The sequence below is a fragment of the Anastrepha obliqua genome, chromosome 4 (genome assembly GCF_027943255.1).
Source record: "Anastrepha obliqua isolate idAnaObli1 chromosome 4, idAnaObli1_1.0, whole genome shotgun sequence".
NCBI lineage: Eukaryota > Metazoa > Arthropoda > Insecta > Diptera > Tephritidae > Anastrepha > Anastrepha obliqua.
Window position 1 is genome coordinate 223033 of NC_072895.1, and position 19479 is coordinate 242511.

The following is a 19479-nucleotide window of genomic DNA, read 5'->3' on the forward strand; positions in this document are numbered from 1 at the left end:
AGACACTTGAAGCCCTCCTACTCCCACTCTTCCCGACACACCTGGCCCCAGCCCCACATCAGCACGGTTTCCGACGAGTGCACAGCACCACCACAGCACTCACCGCCATAAACGCCCAGATAAATCGCGGGCTTAACCAAAACCGCCCCTGCGAGAGGACTGTCCTAGTAGCGTTGGACCTAAAGAATGCTTTCGATACAGTCAGCCATTCCACGCTACTAGATGACATTTATCAGTCGACACTCCCGCCAGGGCTGAAGAGGTGGTCCGCGAACTACCTGAGCGGTCGGCACTCGTCAGTGATTTTTCGAGATCAAATGTCAAAGCAGAGGAAGATTAAGCAAGGCGTACCGCAGGGTGGTGTCCTTTCACCCTTGCTTTTTAACTTCTACATCTCGAAGCTCCCCCAACCACCAGCGGGAGTTTCCCTGATCTCATACGCTGACGATTGCACGATAATGGCGTCGGGCAATGACATCGATGGCCTGTGTTCCAAAGTAAACAACTACCTCACCGACCTTTCTCGCTTTTTCACTGCGAGGAACCTCCAACTTTCCCCCACCAAGTCCACGGCGACCCTTTTCACCACCTGGACAAAGGAGGTCAAGCTGCCCCTTAAGGTAAAAGTCGACGACACACCAATTCCGACTGTGAATAACCCCAAAATTTTGGGTGTAACCTTTGACAGCTTGCTCTCCTTCTCTGCGCATACAACCGCAATTGCCACTAAAGTCCAAAATCGCAACAAGGTCCTCAAATCGCTGGCCGGCAGCACTTGGGGCAAGGACAAAGAACTGTTGCTTTCGACATTTAAGGCAATTGGCCGGCCGGTTCTAAACTATGCTGCGCCTGTCTGGTCGCCTGGTACTAGTGATTCGCAGTGGATAAAGCTTCAGACATGTCAGAATACCGCCATTCGGACAGCGACAGGGTGCCTCCTGATGTCACCCATACAACACCTGCACAACGAGGCACAAATGCTCCCAGTAACGGAGCACAACAAATTGCTCAGCAAGCAGTTCCTGCTGGGGTGTTACCGTAGGTTTCACCCCTGCAGACACCTGCTTGAGCCTGAGCCGCCTCCCAGGCACGTCAGGAGACACCTCCTCGACTACGCTGACGAACTCCAGGACAAAACTGACCGGGACCTACTGGACCGGACAGTATTCAGACAGTCAATAAACGACATTCACCGGGAGACCGTTACCACCTTCATGAACTCCCGTCCCGTGAATGCCGTAATCGGAGTCCAACCACCACCCATTGCAGATGAAGAGCTCCAGCTTCCCCGTGAGACTCGTGTAACATTGGCACAATTACGTTCTGGATATTGTAGCAGGTTAAACTCCTACCTATCCAGAATCGACCCCGACATACCAAACACATGTCCGGCATGTGAAGGTACCCCGCACGACACTAACCACCTCTTCACATGCCCCCTTAATCAGACTCATCTAACCCCCCTCTCCCTCTGGACCCAACCTGTCGAAACAGCATGTTTCCTGGGCCTACCCCTAGATGAGCTAGACGAAGACGACAGATGATATACCTACACTGACAGGGCTAACTACGCTGTTAAAAACAACAACAACAACAACCACTCAGGTAGTCCGCAGTCCATCTCTTCAGCCCTGGCGGAGTGTCGACTGTAAAATGTCATCTAGTAGCGTGGCGTGGCTGACTGTATCGAAAGCCTTTTGTAGGTCCAACGCTACTAGGACAGTCCTCTCGCAGGGGCGGTTTTGGTTTAGTCCACGGTTTACCTGGGTTTTTATGACAGTGAGTGCCGTGGTGGTGCTGTGCGCTTGGTTTAGAGAGTTTAATAATTCGTCCACGCTGGTTTCCGAAACTAAATCCCTCAAAAGCACAATTAAGGAGTGCACACATTAGCCGTGGTTATGATGGCAGACTTTAGTTCGTCGAACACGAAATGTGAGTTTTAGTGATTTACGATATTTATACCCAAGGGTGATAGAATACAAAGTTTGACCATCCGATTTGATTTGACCACTCACACACTGATCTACATATATTGAACATATTTCAATAATTTAAAGCACTTAGATTAGTATGTTTTACAATTTTCCCCAACCGCATATAAGCAAAAGCGAAAATTTCATTCATTCCCTTTTTTTTATTCATGAAATTTGTTGTTGTTGTTGCAGCAGCATAAACATTCCCCGAGCGTATACGAGAAATGCTGCTGAAGTGACAGTCCTCGGCCGGTTACAATCTCGAAGTTTTGATGATGCCTTTCAAGTAAAATAAGGAGGATTTTTGGAATATAGCAGCGTTGCAATTATGTACATAATCAGTAGTGTTCACATGTTTTAACACAATTCAGGTTCCATTCATCGGGCATTAAACAAACTTCACTTAAAACATTAATACTTAACAAACAAGAAATCAAAATCGGTAGTGTTAAACTAGAACTTCAGCCGACAAATCTTATAACTGAATAAAACGCTGAAATACGAAGAGCCAGGAACGCTTGCATGTTGTTGTTGCATGATATTCCATACAAATACGGAAGTAACAACCATTGTGTATATACATATATAATTTGCGCGTACACCCTTGGGTGTTTGCCGAGCTCTTCATCCTATTTTTGGTGTGCGTCTTTATGTTGTTCCACAAATGGAGGGATCTACAGTTTTAAGCCAATTCCGAACGGCAGATATTTTTTATGAGGAATGGCAGAAATACGGGGTTTGCCATTGCCTGCCAAGAAGCGACCGCTATTAGAAAAAATTTTCCTAAATTTTGGTGTTTCACCGAGATTCGCACCTCTCTTAATTCCGAATGGTGGTCACGCACCAACCCATTCAGATCCGGTTACAAAGAAACGACGGTCGTGGAATGGTATGGAGTTCTAGCTTTACACAACTTTTACACCTTTAACTTATATATATAAATGCAAATATTTTATATAAGCATATTTCTCATATTGTTAATACAGCTATAAGTCACAAAATACTTTGAATTAGAAATGTGAATTGTTATTAATTTAAAATTTAATACCACGAAATTAATCTTTAATATCATACTTATGCATATCTATAAACAGATACATACATATGTAATATCGTGTAAATTTGACACTTATGAGTCGAAGCCTTATATAAGGTCTAACATAAATAAGTTCAACACAATTGCGTAACCATTTGGCTTTTTAAGTACTTGTACTAGCTTTCAAACCTAAGCATACGTACTTGGCTGCGTGACTGTAAGCGTATGTCGGCCGGAGCTTGCATCCAAGGCTCGCCATCAGATTGCATGGGACAGGTAGCCCTAACAACAATCTGACAGACATGAGATGAAATTTTTTATTAGCACATTTTATAAATTTTATGTATGTTGCATATGAATACAAATGACTTTCTTACTCGTATTTGCTTGGCTTGGCCAATGCGCACCGGTTTGCTAATGCCGCACTGTAATTGTGCCATGTGAAAAGAAGACACAAGTCCAAAAACCTCCATCATACCATCCGAAATAGAGTTATATATCTTCGTCTTTGCATCTGAGTTACTAAGATCTGCAAATACAGACATTCTGCAAATTTCAAGTACTTATAAATTTTTAGTCACAAAAAAACGTACCACATAGTTTACAGCCAGCTCCCCATGAATCAATATTAAGGAAGATAATCGATTGCAATTCAGGCAGATCTACAAGGTGACCGTCCAAATATATGTCCAATTTCTGTTCAATACGCTCACAATCGCGTTGAACAATTTGTTGCGTGCCGAAACCGAAATAAATTAGCTGAAAATTTAAAATTTACTTACTGCATAAAACAGATAAACAAAACAAATTATAGTCTACCTTATTAAAAATACGACTACTTAGTACGTAAAATCTAGATTCACGAGTTTTGTGAAAATTATATGTGACCAGCGCATCCACTCCAATGCTAAAATAGTTATAGACATGTATCGTTTTGATCGGATGTCGTTGAATAGGCAGGCGATAATGCAGTCTCTCAATTTGTAAATCGAAACGATCCAAATTAACAGAGCGCGCCTGTTTTATCTGAAAATCAAAATTTTTAGACTGCTTAAAATAAAATAAGAAAATAATACTTACATTCCTAAGTATTGTAATTGGATCTAAAATTGAAGGCGGTTCCGGTCCCCAACCCATCACACGTGAAAGATCGTTACCCGTACCCAGTGGTATTATGGCAACTGAGGGCATAGGCTAGAAAACATTGTATATTTATGTATTTTTTATTCATTTCTTTATAATATGTATATAGCCATACAATATATTCATACATAACGTTACCTTTATATTGAGTGCGTATATTGTATTTAGCACCCAACCCACTGTTCCGTCGCCACCCGCTACCAACAATCGGCAAGGCCGTGGACTGGCCTTTGCTGCCCATTGCATGGCATCTTGGGGTCCCCGAGTACCCAATTCCATTACTTGGAGAGGATGGAGAAAACCGCGAAGCAAAGATACCACATCCGAACTTGTATTGCTCCCAGATTTTGTATTGGCAATAACTATTAGAGGCTCCCATCCTTCAATGCTTGGTGGTTTGATGCCAGCTAAGTGCAATCTTACCGACTCACGCGTACGTGCAGCAACAATGCAATATGGTGGAAAAATCATGTCCCGGAATTCACCTAGATCACATTCTGCACGAGTATCTATATGTTTGTAGCAGTTGTTATGGTAACAGCGTTGACACCATGCACACCTCCAACCATAGAGGCCCGCAGTAGCATGGTAATCGATTTCGTCGCTACAGGCAGCGCAAATCACCGCCAAAGGCAAATTGCCACGAACCCATAGATGGCGCATAGATTTTTCATTTCGCAGCCATTTATCTTTGCAACGATTAGTGATATCTATTTTTTTGGTACAAATGTTAGCGTTATGGGTACAAATGCCACAGCAATCACAAAACAGACCAGCCGAAGGGGTTAGAAGGACTTCGCAAGAATTGCAGTAACAAGCCTACGCAAATAAATAATATTGAAGTATATGTATAAAAAGGTATGTTATGTTGTATGTATGAATGTGCACATTACAGAATGTAGCTCGTATATTCAGCCCGCGTCAAACAACACATCAACATTGTGACCTGTTTTTAACCATTTTTCTTTCATGTTTTTAAACATTTGTTTTATAAAAGTATATTCCTTATCTTTCAAAAACCACATAAATCTATCTTACAAACTTAATACAAAAACCAGAGAAATTCAACAAACTTTTCATCACAATTCAATGATTTTTAATTAGAATTTCTGGAAAAGTTTTTGGTATGCAGTTCTTTAGCTTATTAGTTTTTTAATTACATCCAAGAAGTGTACTTCTTAATGGATAAAATGCTCAACACCGTCAAGGAAAAAAATTATAAAAAATCAAATTTAATAAGCTCTGACCGCATAGCAAGTTTTTCCTTTACTTTGGCATGAAATTTAAAATTTTAATATGATTTTTACTAGAAAAGTAAAATGGTCGAAACTGGGGAAAATGTCGCAGGGTGTGCACATATTTTGTAAACTAGCCTTTTCCAGGATTTTGATAGACTTCCAGCTATGTTTAGTTTTCCCTGGTATGCAAATAACGTCTTCCACCAATAAACTGCGACAAAAAACGAATAATGCGCATAATGCCAATAATGATCCAATTAATGCCTCCGAACTTAATTCAAAGCTGGTGAGTTGTATATTCATTTCGAAGTTATATTTTACTCCCGCATGTATTTGGTCAATTTATAACTTCTCCGGAACTGGAATTTCATTTTGAGTGAACCATTAGCCCTTTTCTGAACTATTTTTATCTTCCTTTTATTTCGTGTTTTTAATATGCCATGGAAATTTTATTGATTTATGCCTCAAAAGCATCAAAAACTGGCAGCTGTCAAATTTCGCGTAAGGATTCTCATTAAAAACAAAAGTAGACATATATCAAGGCGAATTCTTGGACTCATATGTTGATAACCAAGGCGAATTGAATACTGAAGGTAACGTCTTCCGCAAATGTTACTTTGTTTTTCCCGATTTTGACAAGTCTGACTTCAGACTCCTTTCCGATACAAAACCAACAAAAGGAGAAGAAATTACATGTTTCTGAAAATTCAGTAAATGGTTTGGTAGTATTGTTATTTGTGAGATTTAAACTAACCAAGCTAATGAAAGCGAAATGGCGCCTGTTAAATTGCCAAAGCACAAATAAATATAAAACCTCCAATTGTATTTTTATTTCATTTTTATACGGATGGCACCGTGACAAGAAAGTGTGTGTGTATGTATACAATTTCTAGTGTTTAGAAGTTTCTATTGCTTTCGCCTACTCTTCCTCTCACAAACAAGCAATTTCCCTTCCTTCTATTTGTTTATTCATGGGCTCTGAGGAAACTGTGAATTCGGAAGGCAACATTGTATTTCACCATTCTTAATCAGAAATGCCACAAGAAAAGAAAAAGACGAACTATGTTGCATAGCCCACATTACGTTGGAGCTAGAAGCAACCGACTATGGTGCGAATGGAACTACTTTTCGAAACTTTATTTTAGGCTGACATCCGAATGTACACGGCCAAAGAAAAAAAACACAAATCAACTGGTCTACCGCTACTACCTTGAATAGATTTATCTTGGTGATAACGGTAGTACAAAAATAAAAAGTTACATGTATTTTATATTTCCTTCTGGTACTCAAATGCCGAACCGATTATTTACAAGGCGAATTGATTGAATTAAGAAAAGAAGACATGTAAATAAAGTATTTCGAGATTAAAATAACCGTCAATAAAATCTTACACGAATTAGTAAGTAAGCAAGAAGTATGGGGACGTTTCATTTAAAGCCCCACCCATTGGAAAGAGGGCTTCTATTATAAATCTGTTTATATGTGACTAGCAAACCCAGCCCCCTTCGCTGGGCACACTAAAATAGAATAGATATGGTTTAGAACAGAAAATATATGGTTTTCATATTATTTATTTCTTTATTCTTTATTCAAGCGCTTTGGCATAAACAATATTTTTTGTTTTTCTATTTGTTTTTGAGTAAATATAAAATATAAATTGAAAATCAGAAAAAAAGAAGATTGTTTGTAAATTTCAAATCAACGCATATGAATAAACAATCGTCTTTTTTCCTGATCATCCATGAATTTTTCGTTTCAATTTATATGTTTTATTAAGCATTGGAGCTTTTTTAACCATTATCCACTTATATTTTTCAAAAAAAAAAACGACAAAAATTGTTTTTTCCACGAACACATAATTTCATTCGGATTTCACATTAAATTCTCAAATTTCGTAAGAAATTATTCACTGTTCCAAAATCCACTCCAAAAAAATTCACAAACAATTTTTACATGTTGCACTTACGTTTTTTCCTTATGGCATCCAAATCAGAAAGAAATATTGACACATTGTAACTCACACTGTCAATTTGATAGTTCAGTTCCGCCCCAAGCGTTAAAAAAGTAAGCGACATTATGGCTGGTTCAAAAGAACGCTGTACCCGTTGCCACTGCTCCGAATTACAACCAAACTTTACGAAGCCCATTTTCAATACTTACTTAACAATGTGCATAAGTTTGGTTTAATTCGGTGCAAAGACACGGCGGGTCCACGTTTATATATTTCGAGACCCTAGTCGTCAATAGGTATGAAAATTACCCCGTATTAAAGCACTTATCAACAGCTTTCATTTGATATCCATATTGTACAAACACATTCTAGGGTCCACGTTTTGGTCTCTATCTCGAGACCCTAGTCACGGAGCGGATGGAAATACTCTGAACTAAATCATTCACCAACAGCTTCCATTTGATACCCATATTGTACATACACATCCGAAGGTTACCCGGGTCCACGTTTTGACCTATATCTCGAGACCCTATCTACCAATAGGTATCCAAATTATACGGAAACCATCTTCAATACCTCCTTAACAATGTGTGTAAGTTTGGTTTAATTCGGTGCAAAGACACGGCGGGTCCACGTTTTGGCATATATTTCCAGACCCTAGTCATCAATAGGTATGAAAATTACCCCGTATTAAAGCACTTATCAACAGCATTCATTTGATATCCATATTGTACATACACAACCAAATGTTACCCGGGTCCACGTTTCGAGACCCCAGTCACGTAGCGGCATGAAAAATACTCTGTGCTAAAGCATTCACCAACAGCTTCAATTTGATACCCATATTGTACATACACATCCGAAGGTTACCCGGGTCCACGTTTTGACCTATATCTCGAGACCCCAGTCACGTAGCGGCATGAAAAATACTCTGTACTAAGGCATTCACCAACAGCTTCAATTTGATATCCATATTGTACAAACACATTCTAGGGTCCACGTTTTGGTCTCTATCTCGAGACCCTAGTCGGAGCGGCATGAAAAATACTCTGAACTAAAGCATTCACCAACAGCTTCCATTTGATACCCATATTGTACATACACATCCGAAGGTTACCCGGGTCCACGTTTTGACCTATATCTCGAGCCCTATCCACCAATAGGTATCCAAACTATACGGAAACCATCTTCAATACCTTCTTAACAATGTGTGTATGTTTGGTTTAATTCGGTGCAGACACGGCCGGTTAGCGAATACACACAAAAAGTTGACTTTATTTTATATATAAGATTTTTTTCAGTTTGTGTCCGAAAAATCCAAATATCTTACGGAACCCTATTTTTTTCCAAAATAAAATGTAATCCATGTTACTCGTGGATAATGTAGTTTTCGAATGGTGAAAGAATTTTTAAAATCGGTCCAGTAGTTTTTGAGCCTCTTCATTACAAACAAACAAAGTTTTCCTCTTTATAATATTAGTATGTCACGAGTACCCCTCGAAAATGAACACTTTCCAGTCATTAAGACTTCTCTATTCATTAACGTTCTCTGTATGTCATCTATACGCATATAAGTAAAAACGTACACGCATTTTGTTTTTTGCTTTCTGGATCCAGACCACTTGTCAAAGAAAAGTCAAAAATTAATGGCAACACAACTTGCTTTACTTTATTTCCAATACTTAGATGCCAACCAATGTCAGCAGCACTAGTACTTTCAATTTGTTTACTTCATTTGAGGGTCTGACTCAAGGATCGTCTTGGGTCTTGCTCATAATCAAGCAAATCGCTTTGATTGTCGAGATTCCAGCATTGATAATTATTTTATCTGGCCAATGATACTGTTGCGAAATCAATACGTTTTTATCCAAACAAAACGTTTGACAATAATTCTTCTGAGTTCGATCACTAGATTGCTAAATAAAAGTCACAACTAATGGAAACACAACCTGCTTTATTTAATTGCAACAGTTAATCGTTTTACCCTACTTTACACGTTCTCACGTTAACTTTAGACTGAATACCCTATGCGCATGCACCTCTGCTTAATAACTCGTAATATGTATCTAGATTTGGTATCCCCACAAAACGAATACGGCTTTGCAAGATGTCGTTGCTCAACACCAGCAGCGCCGTCAGAATTGAGAAGGACCTCTCCGAGAGGTTTGGTACTAAACGAGGTTTCAGACAAGGTGACTCGCTGTCGTGTTACTTCTTTAACCTAATGTTGGAGAACATCGTACGAGCCGCAGAACTTAATTGCTCAAGCACAATATTTTATAAGAGCGTACAATTGTTGGCGTATGCCGATAATAACATCCGTTGAAGCGACGCTTGGAGTGTTTGAGAGAAAGATTCTGCGTAAGGTTTTTGGACCTTTGCACGTTGGCAACTGCGAATATCACAGGCGATGGAACAATAAGCTGTATGAGCTTTACGACGACATAGACATAGCGCAGCGAATAAAGATTCAGCAGCTACGCTGGCTGGGTCATGCCGTCCAATGGATACAAACGCTCCGGCTCTGAAAGTATTTGATGCGGTACCAGTTGGTGGTAGCAGAGGAAGAGGAAGGCCTCCTTTGCGTTGGAAAGATCAGGTGGAGAAGGAGTTGGCTTCACTTGGTGTGTCCAACTAGCGCCGGTTAGCACGACTGGCTGAAATCGCGTAAACGGTTATCGCGCCAATTAAGAAGAAGAAGAATTTCTAGATTTGGCAACCCGAATCTTCTGGACACTTCTACCTAGCCTTGTTCTGTCTCGTGATCTGGTGTTAAGGCGAACTCACCATGAAACTAATGAGGGCCCCATGTAAATGAATTCCCTCCATCATTCCGTTCCGTAGTATCATAGATCGTTGTTTCATTGTGTCAACTGATACGGGTGTACGTTTACGTTGGTGAGTGTGAGCACCATTAATATCTCATTTGCCCGCTATTGTTAGTGGGTTCCCGTAGTTTCTCGGTTCGCTGCAATATTACAACGTATACATGTATGTATTTACACAAGATTAATTAAAATTAGAATCCGAAAAGGATATAAAAGGCTTTGGGAAATTCTAAAAACTCAGTTTACTTGAATTTTTCAATTATAGGTATTTATAAGCGAAATTTTTCCATTAACAAAAAAACGAAGTGTTTTCGTCAGTTATTTTTGGTGCCCTTTCTTTTGGCAGCTCGCCAATTCGTCATCAGCTGTTCATCAGGGATTAGAACTGCTGCCAAGTATTGAAACGAGTTCCTAGGCGCGCTCTCACAAAAAATGAGAGTTTCGCATGTTATTATCTATGGTTCCACGAATGTTCAGGATTTGCCACGATATACATATATAGCTATTAAATCCAAAACCATAAATTTAAAATGTGTACAATCAAACATACATATATTCTATGTATATATATTGTATATATACATATACAAACCATATATATATATATATATAGATATATATATAATTTGCTTTTACATAAATCTGGCAGTACTTCTTGTTGAAATATGTAACCAAATTAGGAGAAGTGTTGGTAAGTTTTACGAACTTGGAAATCAAATAACTTAAAATCTATAACTTTCTTAAGGGTGGTGGTTTTTGCTTTTAGAGTATGGAATACCTCCTCTACCCACACTCCTATAACTTTTTTTCAAAAACGCGGGCCATTAATATAAAATATTTCCTCTGGTGTTGATAAACAATATTTTTATAAACAATTAATGGAAATTTGAAAAACTAGTAAAAATATCGCGTTTCTACTTATATGACCACGGGTATATATGTACATACAATAATCAGAGTTTAGCTCAGAATTATTAAATTACTTTTGCGAAGCTTAAAAAATTTTATATTTTGAAACGGACTACGTTATTATAACAACGGTGAATAATTATGAAAACAAGTCAATAAGGCATATTCTTACAGAGTTCCGTTGTTTTGCTTTTATTTTAGCGTCTTCGTCTGGCAAAGTTAATCCTCTACATTAATTAAGAATTCATCAAACAACAGATAAAAACAGACGAAAGTAGCTATTTACCTAAAATAAAAAAGATAAAATATAAATACATATGGTAAGAAATGCTGTGGCCACGAAAGCCACAGGTCGTAAGCGGCTTCTTATTGTTGATCATTACGATTGCAGACATGTCGGCGGAAGGTAGTATCAGCCCGGATAATAAAATCGGAGAATGTGCTGTTCCTACAGCAGAAGCTGGGGAATCCCTAGTGTACTTTGGAACCGATAAACTTTCGCATGTACACGAGGATCTAGCTCGGTATGACCACTACCGTGTATACAATGTTGAGCTGGATACAGATCAGCACGTCGACATTTTCCAAAAAATGGAGCAGCAGAGTGATAGTTTAACTTTTATGGGGCATGCGCGTGAAATTGGCCAGAAACTGACCATTTTGGTAGCCGCGCATAAAGTGGCTGATTTTGCAGATTTGCTGAAGACGTACGGGGTAAAGCATCGCATATTGGTAAGTTTTCTTTTATAAATAAGTGTACGCATATACTGAAAACAAGTTCATTACTTTATTCGACTTGTATCGTTTCAGACATTTAACTTCCAGGAGAAAATCGACCGCAATATTAAAGAAGTTCTGCCCGCTGACACCGCAGCTTCCGCGCTCGACTGGCGACACTTCTTCCATTTGAAAACTATTTATGCGTGGTTGGAATATATGGTAGATCAATATCCCAAAGATTTGTCCTTAATTGAAATGGGCAACAGTACGCAAGGTGTCCCCATTAAGGGTTTAAAACTATCACGAAACGCTTCCAACAAAGCCATTTTCATAGAGAGTGGCATCCATGCACGCGAATGGATTGCACCCGCCGTAGCTACATACCTTATCAACGAGCTGCTAACCTCTAAGGAAGAAGCAGTGCAAACGTTAGCAAACAACTACAACTGGATTGTATTTCCTTCTGTAAACCCAGACGGCTATAAATATACATTCGAACATGACCGTATGTGGCGTAAAAATCGGCAATTATTTGGCATATGCCGTGGTGTTGACTTGAATCGCAACTATCCGGATCACTGGAATACCACCGGTGCTAGTGGAGACCCATGCCGTTATGATTACTCTGGTCCAAGTGAAGGTAGTGAAATTGAAACTAAGCGTTTGACAGATTTCCTTCAGGCACACGTGGATAAGGAGCAAATTAGAACATATATAGCATTGCATTCCTATTCACAAATGATTATGTTCCCATATGGCTACACTAAAAAACACGTATCCAACTATGATGATTTACAAGAGTTTGGTCGTAATGCTGTCGGGCGTATACGAGAATTAACTGGTCGTAATTATACCAGCGGTAGTATAATTGAAACGATTTATCCCTCAAGTGGCGGCAGCATGGACTGGGCTTACAGCAAAATGAATATACCAATTGCATACACTTTCGAGTTGAGAGGCCCACCAGATAGTTCGGACATGTTTATATTACCTGCCAATGAGATTGAGCCTACGGCTCAAGAAGCGTTCGTTGCCATTAGAACAATCATAGAAGGAGCCACAAAGAAGGGTTACTTCAATTAATTTTTTAGAAGACCATTTGAGCATTTGTAAATTATAAAGCAAAATATAGCAAAGCACAAACTTATACGTATATGTACTTATACTTTTAGCTGTAAAGGATTTCCCCCATTGCATACTTTATTGCTTTGGAGTCAAGTAGTATTGTGAGTAAATAATTAACTCTCACCCATCATTAATTCATTGCCACGAACTAGTTGTTGCGTAATTTTTTTTGTTGCCGTCTTACATTCGGTGACATCTACCGGTTAAAACGAGCGTTTACTTAAAAGTATATGTGTATATGATTTCTCGTTGAGACGAAATCCCAAGATAATTCGAATACAAATAGTAAAGATATATGTATGCATGCACTTCATTTTGAAAATTGTGTAAAATTGAGATAAGAAAAGTTTGAAGGTTAAACGACTATAAAATATATAGCTTGACGTTTTTTGTTTTTATTGGCTTTGGAAGATAACTAATAAAAAACAAATAACATGCTTAGCGAATTTGTTGAAATTCTCGCTGCACTATGTGCAGTAATCTTATTATATTTATATATACAGTTATACATTCATCGTACACTGTTATGTATGCATTGTACCAACGCATTTCCCAGTTATATGGTAATTATAATACACGGATTCATGGAAGGTGACTTCGCTAAATTAACAATAAAATTTACATGTATTTTGTTTGTGCAATTTGGTAGTAGTTAGTGTTGTAGTTGTAGCAGCATAAACATTTCCCATACATATACGGGGATCGTTGCTGAAGTCACAGTTCTTGGCTGGATATGAATCCAGGTCGTTCCGGTTACGTAGAACCGACTGTCGTGGGAAGGTCAAAAGGTGGTTAGTGTCGTGCGGTGTGCCTTCATATGCTACATATGTATGTTAGGTACGTCGGGGTACGTAGGGCCGCAATTGGCCCAGAGTTACGCGTGTCTCGCGGTTGGTGAGAATTCATTTTCATTTTGTTGGACTCCGATGACGGCATTGAGAGGTCGGCAGTTTAGGAGGGTGGTAAGTGTCTCTCGATGGATGTCGTTAGGTGTAGTAGAGTACTTGAAGATATGCCTCATGACGTGCGTGGGAGTCGCCTCAGGTTCTAGAAAATGTCTTCGAGGTTATACCTACGGTAACATCCAAGGAGAAACTACTTTCTGAGCATTTTATTGTGCTTCTAAACAGAGAGTATTGATGCCTGATTGTGTAGGTGTTGTAGGGGGAACATCAAGAGACAATGCGTGGCTCTTAAAATATGTTTTCATTATAAATTAGTCTTGTGTTCTAATAAATTTAAAAGTATTTGTAAGGTGTACGCCAACTTTATGGGCTATGTGTATATAAATAATTCTTAATTCTCTATTATGAGTCCAAACACATTATTCTTATGATGCTCACACTCACCAACGTAACCGTATGCTCGTTTCAACTGACACGATGAAATTAATGAAAGCCCCATGTCAATGAATTCTCGTCAACGTTCTGTTCCGTAGTATCGTAGATCTTTGTTTCATCGTGTCAGTTGATACGGGTGTACGTTTACGTTAATGAAAGACCCATGTAAATGAACTTTCATCAGCGATCCGTTCCGTAGTATCGTAGATCGTTAACAGGAGCATTCCATGGAAAATGGTAAATTTCGACCGCCGAACAAATTACATTTCCAGATGACTATATTAGTGTTAATGTATTTAAAATATATCAATCTTTATTATAAACATCGACCTTTTACTTGACCTCAGTTTGAAGTATCTTTTTTTACAACAAAAACAACTCATAAAAATTTTATTTTCTTCTATCAAAATTTGGTCAAGTTTAAGCGCTTAGTTCTCATTATGTGTGACATATAGCGTGAAACTGATAATTGGTGTTAAAAGAACAAACTTTTACGTTTTGAAACGTAATATTAAAAAAAAGTTTATTTATGAACAACGCAGATATGCTCTTTTAAAAAAATGGTTCGATGATGTCCCGTACGAACGCACTTAACACTGTAAGTTATTTTTGTGCTCATCCGAGTAACTTATTTGTTTCGATTACTTTACATTTAAAGCAAACTACTGGTGCTCTTTTTACTTGTAAAGCATTGATTTCAGTTTGCATCCCAAATAAGTTCAATATTCAGTCATTAAATTTTGTCCCGTACGAACACGGCATATAAGTTTTTCTTTTAACTAAAAAATGGAGAAAATTAGTGAAAATAATAACAACCATAGCGTGTCACGTTATAAAAAATGGAGACACGAGAAACGAAAAAAAGGTCCAGATTTCAAAAACAACGAAAAAGAAAGAGTGAAACAGTGGAGGAAAAGAAAAACTAAAGCCATGACCCAGGAAGAAATACAGAAGAGGAAGAAGTACGAAAAAGAAAAAAAGAGAGTCCAAAGAGCCAAAAAGTTGATCCAAACCCAAGACAGGGAGGCTGGTTCAAATATTGTTGGTGATTGCGAATCTGAATGTTTTCCATACAAATGTAAGCAAACGTATGCTAAGGCTGTACAAAAATGTATGCGAAGTCTACCCAGTTCACTCACTAAAAAAAAGGCTGTTGTAGCGGGTGTGGCAAAGAAACTTGGACTTAGTATTGATAACGTTAGGAATAAATCTATAAATGAACCAATTAACGATGACGAAACCACCAAAATGGTGAAAGATTTTTACTTTCGTCCAGACATTGTTTATACATGCCCGGGCATGAACGACACAATGGTCTGTTGGACTAACGGTAAAAAACTTACATTACAAAAGCACTACCTCACCTTATTTTTAAAAGAAGCTTTTTATATATTTAAGGAAGAGTTTCCGAACATAAAAATAGAGTTTTCTAGATTGTGCACTCGACCGAAAAATGTTTTGTTATTAAAAGACACGCCATCAGAACAGTGCAAATGTATGATTCACGAGAATTTTATTCTAAAATTGAAGTGATTGAAAATAAGCTACAATAGCTCCTACTGGAGCAACATTCTCTGTGATACGGCCCTTGATTCAAGCTGTTGGAGAAATGTGTGCGATACATGTAAAAATGGAAGAAAAATGGTAATACCTTATGACCCAGGAAAAAATATAATTTATAAGCAATGGAAAAAAGGAGATGATCAACGAGTAAAACTGAAGACAGAAGAAATCAGTTGTGGAGAGTTACACGAAAACCTTATATCCGACTTACCATACGTCATGTATCACATAAATATGAAAAGAGTACAAGCACAAGCATTCCAAAGCGATAAAAATAATGAACATGCAAGAATACTTCAAATTGATTTTGCTATGTCTTATTCTTGCGCATATCAAAGCGAGGTGCAGTCAGCTTTATGGAGCAGGGAAAGTTTTACTCTTTTTACCGCTGCTTCATTTTTCATGGCACAATGTAAAACTTTTGTGATATGCTCTGATACAAAGGAAAAAGATAAAGACAGTATATTCGCCTTCGTGACATATTTGTATGATAAAATTTTTGCAGCAGATCATGGGGAAATAATTAAAGAAGTTATATGGAGTGATGGTCCTTCTTCTGAATTTAAAAATCGTTATATGGTCTCGTTATTGGTATATCTCTCTGAAAGATATAGCAAACAATTTGAATGGAAGTATTTTGCCACTTCCCATGCTAAGGGAGTTGTAGACGGAGTCGGTGGCAATATAAAAAGACTTGTTAATCAAAAAGCCCGTAGCCAAGGAAGCAATACTGTAATCCAAAACGCGAATGATTTCGCAAAAGTTGCTGCCACATAAGTTTCTTCAACATCCACTTTTTATATTTCTGCATCCGAAATAGCTGACGAAATTCGGGATGTTCGTCCCTGGGAATCGTCCAAGCCTATACCCGGAATATCCAAATTTCACGAAATATTAGATAACAAAAGCATCAAATCTTCCCTTTAGAGAACGTTAAAATCAAAATTTAAGAGCTGAATTTCGTACGCGTCCCGTACGAACACAATTTGTCCCGTACGAACATTTTCATTTTTACCCTATAAGTCATTTAAACTAAATATGTTTTAAATGTTTTTGTTGTGTTAATAAACTCTAATACAATCACAATCAAATGTCATTTTCGTTTTCTTGTTAATATTATTAGTTTCGCTGAAATTTCACTTAATTCACTATAACTCAGAGTAGTGGTAGACTTTAGCTGTCCCGTACGAACATATAATTTTTTTTGGATTTTGCAAAGATATGCGAATATTTTAAAGCACGTTTATAGGTTTCGTTTAGAAAACTACCACACAGTATTAGTGCACTAAATAACTCGTTTTAAAAAGTTATGGTTTGTCTATAATTAAGGTTGTAAACTGTAAAAATTCGTACGATCTGTCCCGTACGAACCATGGAATGCTCCAACATGGGATTTTGGATTGTTTCCGTAGAATCGTGCCATCTGATTGCTCTCTCACCACACAGTGTTGTCAAACAGTACATTTCTAATTTATTTACAAAATAATCTTATACAAATTTTAATTTTTTTACGTGATAACGTCTTATAATTCGATTTAGCCGGCTGCACGCACAAAAAAATGTGTCGTTACTTGCTCAATGGTCGTTATCTTGCTCATTCGTCGTTATCTTGCTCAATGGTCGTCATCTTGCTCATTCGTCGTTATCTTGCTCAATCGTCGTTATCTTGCTCATTCGTCGTTATCTTGCTCATGGTCGTTACCTTGCATGAACTGCAAGTGAAAGCGCGGAACGAAAGACAAAGAGCACAACGTTCGGCAACGTTCGACATCTTGCTCTCTCCTACTTAAGTGAGCGTATATATGTATGTATATGCGCATATGTACATATATAAATTCACATATGTATATGTATTTGCATATGCCTTCTTATTGATTATTATTAATTTGATTTACTTGAAGAATTTAAAATGAAACCAAGTGTATCATCATCATCCTTACCGAATTTATAAATAGTGACGACTAGTTGTTAATAATACCTGTTGTTTTAATGTTATTATTATTAATTTTTTTTATTATATATGAAGGAAAAAATGTATGGTAATATTTACCACATACCTTATAAGATATGTTGTATACTAATATATGTACATATATAAACATGCATATACATATACAATTTCGCGCAATTTTCAAAAGGAACAAATCTATATCTAAAGATGCCTACAAATCATATGGACATATCAAATGGACGAATCTATTCTGTACGCAAGCAAATGTAAGCTAATGTGTTTGAACTGCAAGCGAGAGCGCGGAACGAACGACAAAGAGCACAATCGGACCCGGGGCCGGCAACGTTCGACATCTGGCTCTCTCCTACTTGAGTGAGCATATACATATATGTATGTATATGCGCATTTGTATATAAATTCACATATTTGTATTTGCATATGCCTTCTTCCTGTGTGCATGGTAATGAACCATTTCTCTGTTGAGAATAGGACGATGATAGAAAAAGTAGGAAATGAAATGGAGTGTTTCGAGTGTAAAGTGTCTTGAAAAAGGCAAATCGGTAATATTGCCTCTCAGTGTTGTTGACTTATTAACGTCTGATGCACAATCGGAATTGAACATATCTTTCATGAATTTGATAAATGTTTCGTCATTTTTCACGTTTGTGTAAATGTAACTTGACCTATTCCATTGCGATTCCATTTACCTCCTCCTCTATATCCATACAAAATAACTATCAAACAAATAAAATTAAAATTTTGTTTTGAAAATTGCAACCATTACATCAGTATTTTCTTATGACGTTGTCACGTTAAACTATCGTCAGTAAACCGACTTTACAGACAACCTCTTTTTTTTTAAATAACTTAAAAACAATGTTGAATAATGTTAATTATAGATAAATTAACTGTTTGCATTTGGTGGTTTTCGACTTTGGCTTATTAACTAATGAAAAATTTTAAATGATAACGCGTCTGTGTGTAAAAATACATATGTATGCAAAAATATCAATGGCAACATTGTGTCGATACCACGAAACACACACCAACCGATGTATTGTGTAAATATGTAACCAAAGGAAAGCAGTTGGTTTCTACGGGCTAAAATTTTGCTCAATTTCGTGTATTCCTCGGGTAACGGAAAGGGGACTACGATAAATTGGTGAGTTTGAGCATCATTAGCCATTTGTAAAGATTTTTGTACGTACTTCAATTAGTGTTGTCAATAGAAAAAAACAATGCTTTAACTAAATTTCATTTTCCAAATTGGAACTCTGTAACAAGCTCAGAATGTTAAGGAAATGGATTAATGATCTGACTGATTAATAGTCTGACATAACCACTCCAAGAATGAAAGAATACAAAATTGTGGCCTCCAAATTTGCTATGACGTCATCGCTGCGAATATTCAAACAAAAGAAGGAAAATTACTTGTTTGTGTAGCGGATGCAGAGAACGTTTAGGTAACTTATATATGTATTATATACTTATATATACATTAACGTTCTCTTTCTGGAGGAAGAGTAAGCGAAAGCAATAGAAAATTAAGCACCCTAAATTACACACGTACTCGCGCATTCCCATGGCAGCCGGTTCTACGTTACCGGAATGACTCGGGTTTTTATTCCCGACCAAGGGCTGCCGCCCCAGTACACTAGCCCTGTCTAGTGCACCGTATTTTACCCTAAACCTTTCGTCACAG

General features: G+C 37.8%; 2 protein-coding genes across 4 annotated transcripts; one reads left to right on the forward strand and one right to left on the reverse strand.

The window, feature by feature from the left end:
- Nucleotides 1–2170: 2170 nt before the first annotated feature.
- LOC129245508 (diacylglycerol kinase epsilon) lies at nt 2171–6023 on the reverse strand. Its single transcript, XM_054883705.1, has 7 exons — nt 5526–6023; nt 4291–4971; nt 4090–4203; nt 3829–4035; nt 3603–3768; nt 3387–3538; nt 2171–3302 (listed from the first exon to the last, which is right to left on the reverse strand). Exons 1-7 carry the CDS (start codon nt 5691–5693, stop codon nt 3186–3188), a joined length of 1605 nt encoding a protein of 534 aa, XP_054739680.1. The 5' UTR covers nt 5694–6023; the 3' UTR covers nt 2171–3185.
- A 4231-nt stretch (nt 6024–10254) lies between these two features.
- LOC129245592 (zinc carboxypeptidase) lies at nt 10255–12945 on the forward strand. 3 transcript variants are annotated; one of them, XM_054883858.1, is made up of 4 exons: nt 10931–11209; nt 11280–11398; nt 11470–11810; nt 11889–12945. In XM_054883858.1, exons 3-4 carry the CDS (start codon nt 11472–11474, stop codon nt 12879–12881), a joined length of 1332 nt encoding a protein of 443 aa, XP_054739833.1. In that variant the 5' UTR covers nt 10931–11209; nt 11280–11398; nt 11470–11471; the 3' UTR covers nt 12882–12945. The 3 variants fall into 3 exon arrangements, with proteins under 3 accessions (XP_054739832.1, XP_054739831.1, XP_054739833.1); XM_054883857.1 differs by lacking the exon at nt 10931–11209 and adding an exon at nt 10255–10332 and having other exon boundaries at nt 11280–11810; XM_054883856.1 differs by having other exon boundaries at nt 10929–11209; nt 11280–11810.
- The last annotated feature ends 6534 nt before the right edge of the window (nt 12946–19479 follow it).

Coding starts and splice junctions, on each gene's coding strand:
- LOC129245508 (XM_054883705.1), bottom strand. CDS start 5,693: ATGAATATACAACTCACCAGCTTTGAATTAAGTTCGGAGGCATTAATT. Junction 4,972..5,525: donor CTATCAAAATCCTGGAAAAG/GCTAGTTTACAA, acceptor TTATTTGCGTAG/GCTTGTTACTGCAATTCTTG. Junction 3,303..3,386: donor GCCAAGCCAAGCAAATACGA/GTAAGAAAGTCA, acceptor CATGTCTGTCAG/ATTGTTGTTAGGGCTACCTG.
- LOC129245592 (XM_054883857.1), top strand. CDS start 11,406: ATGCTGTGGCCACGAAAGCCACAGGTCGTAAGCGGCTTCTTATTGTTG. Junction 11,811..11,888: donor GGGTAAAGCATCGCATATTG/GTAAGTTTTCTT, acceptor GTATCGTTTCAG/ACATTTAACTTCCAGGAGAA.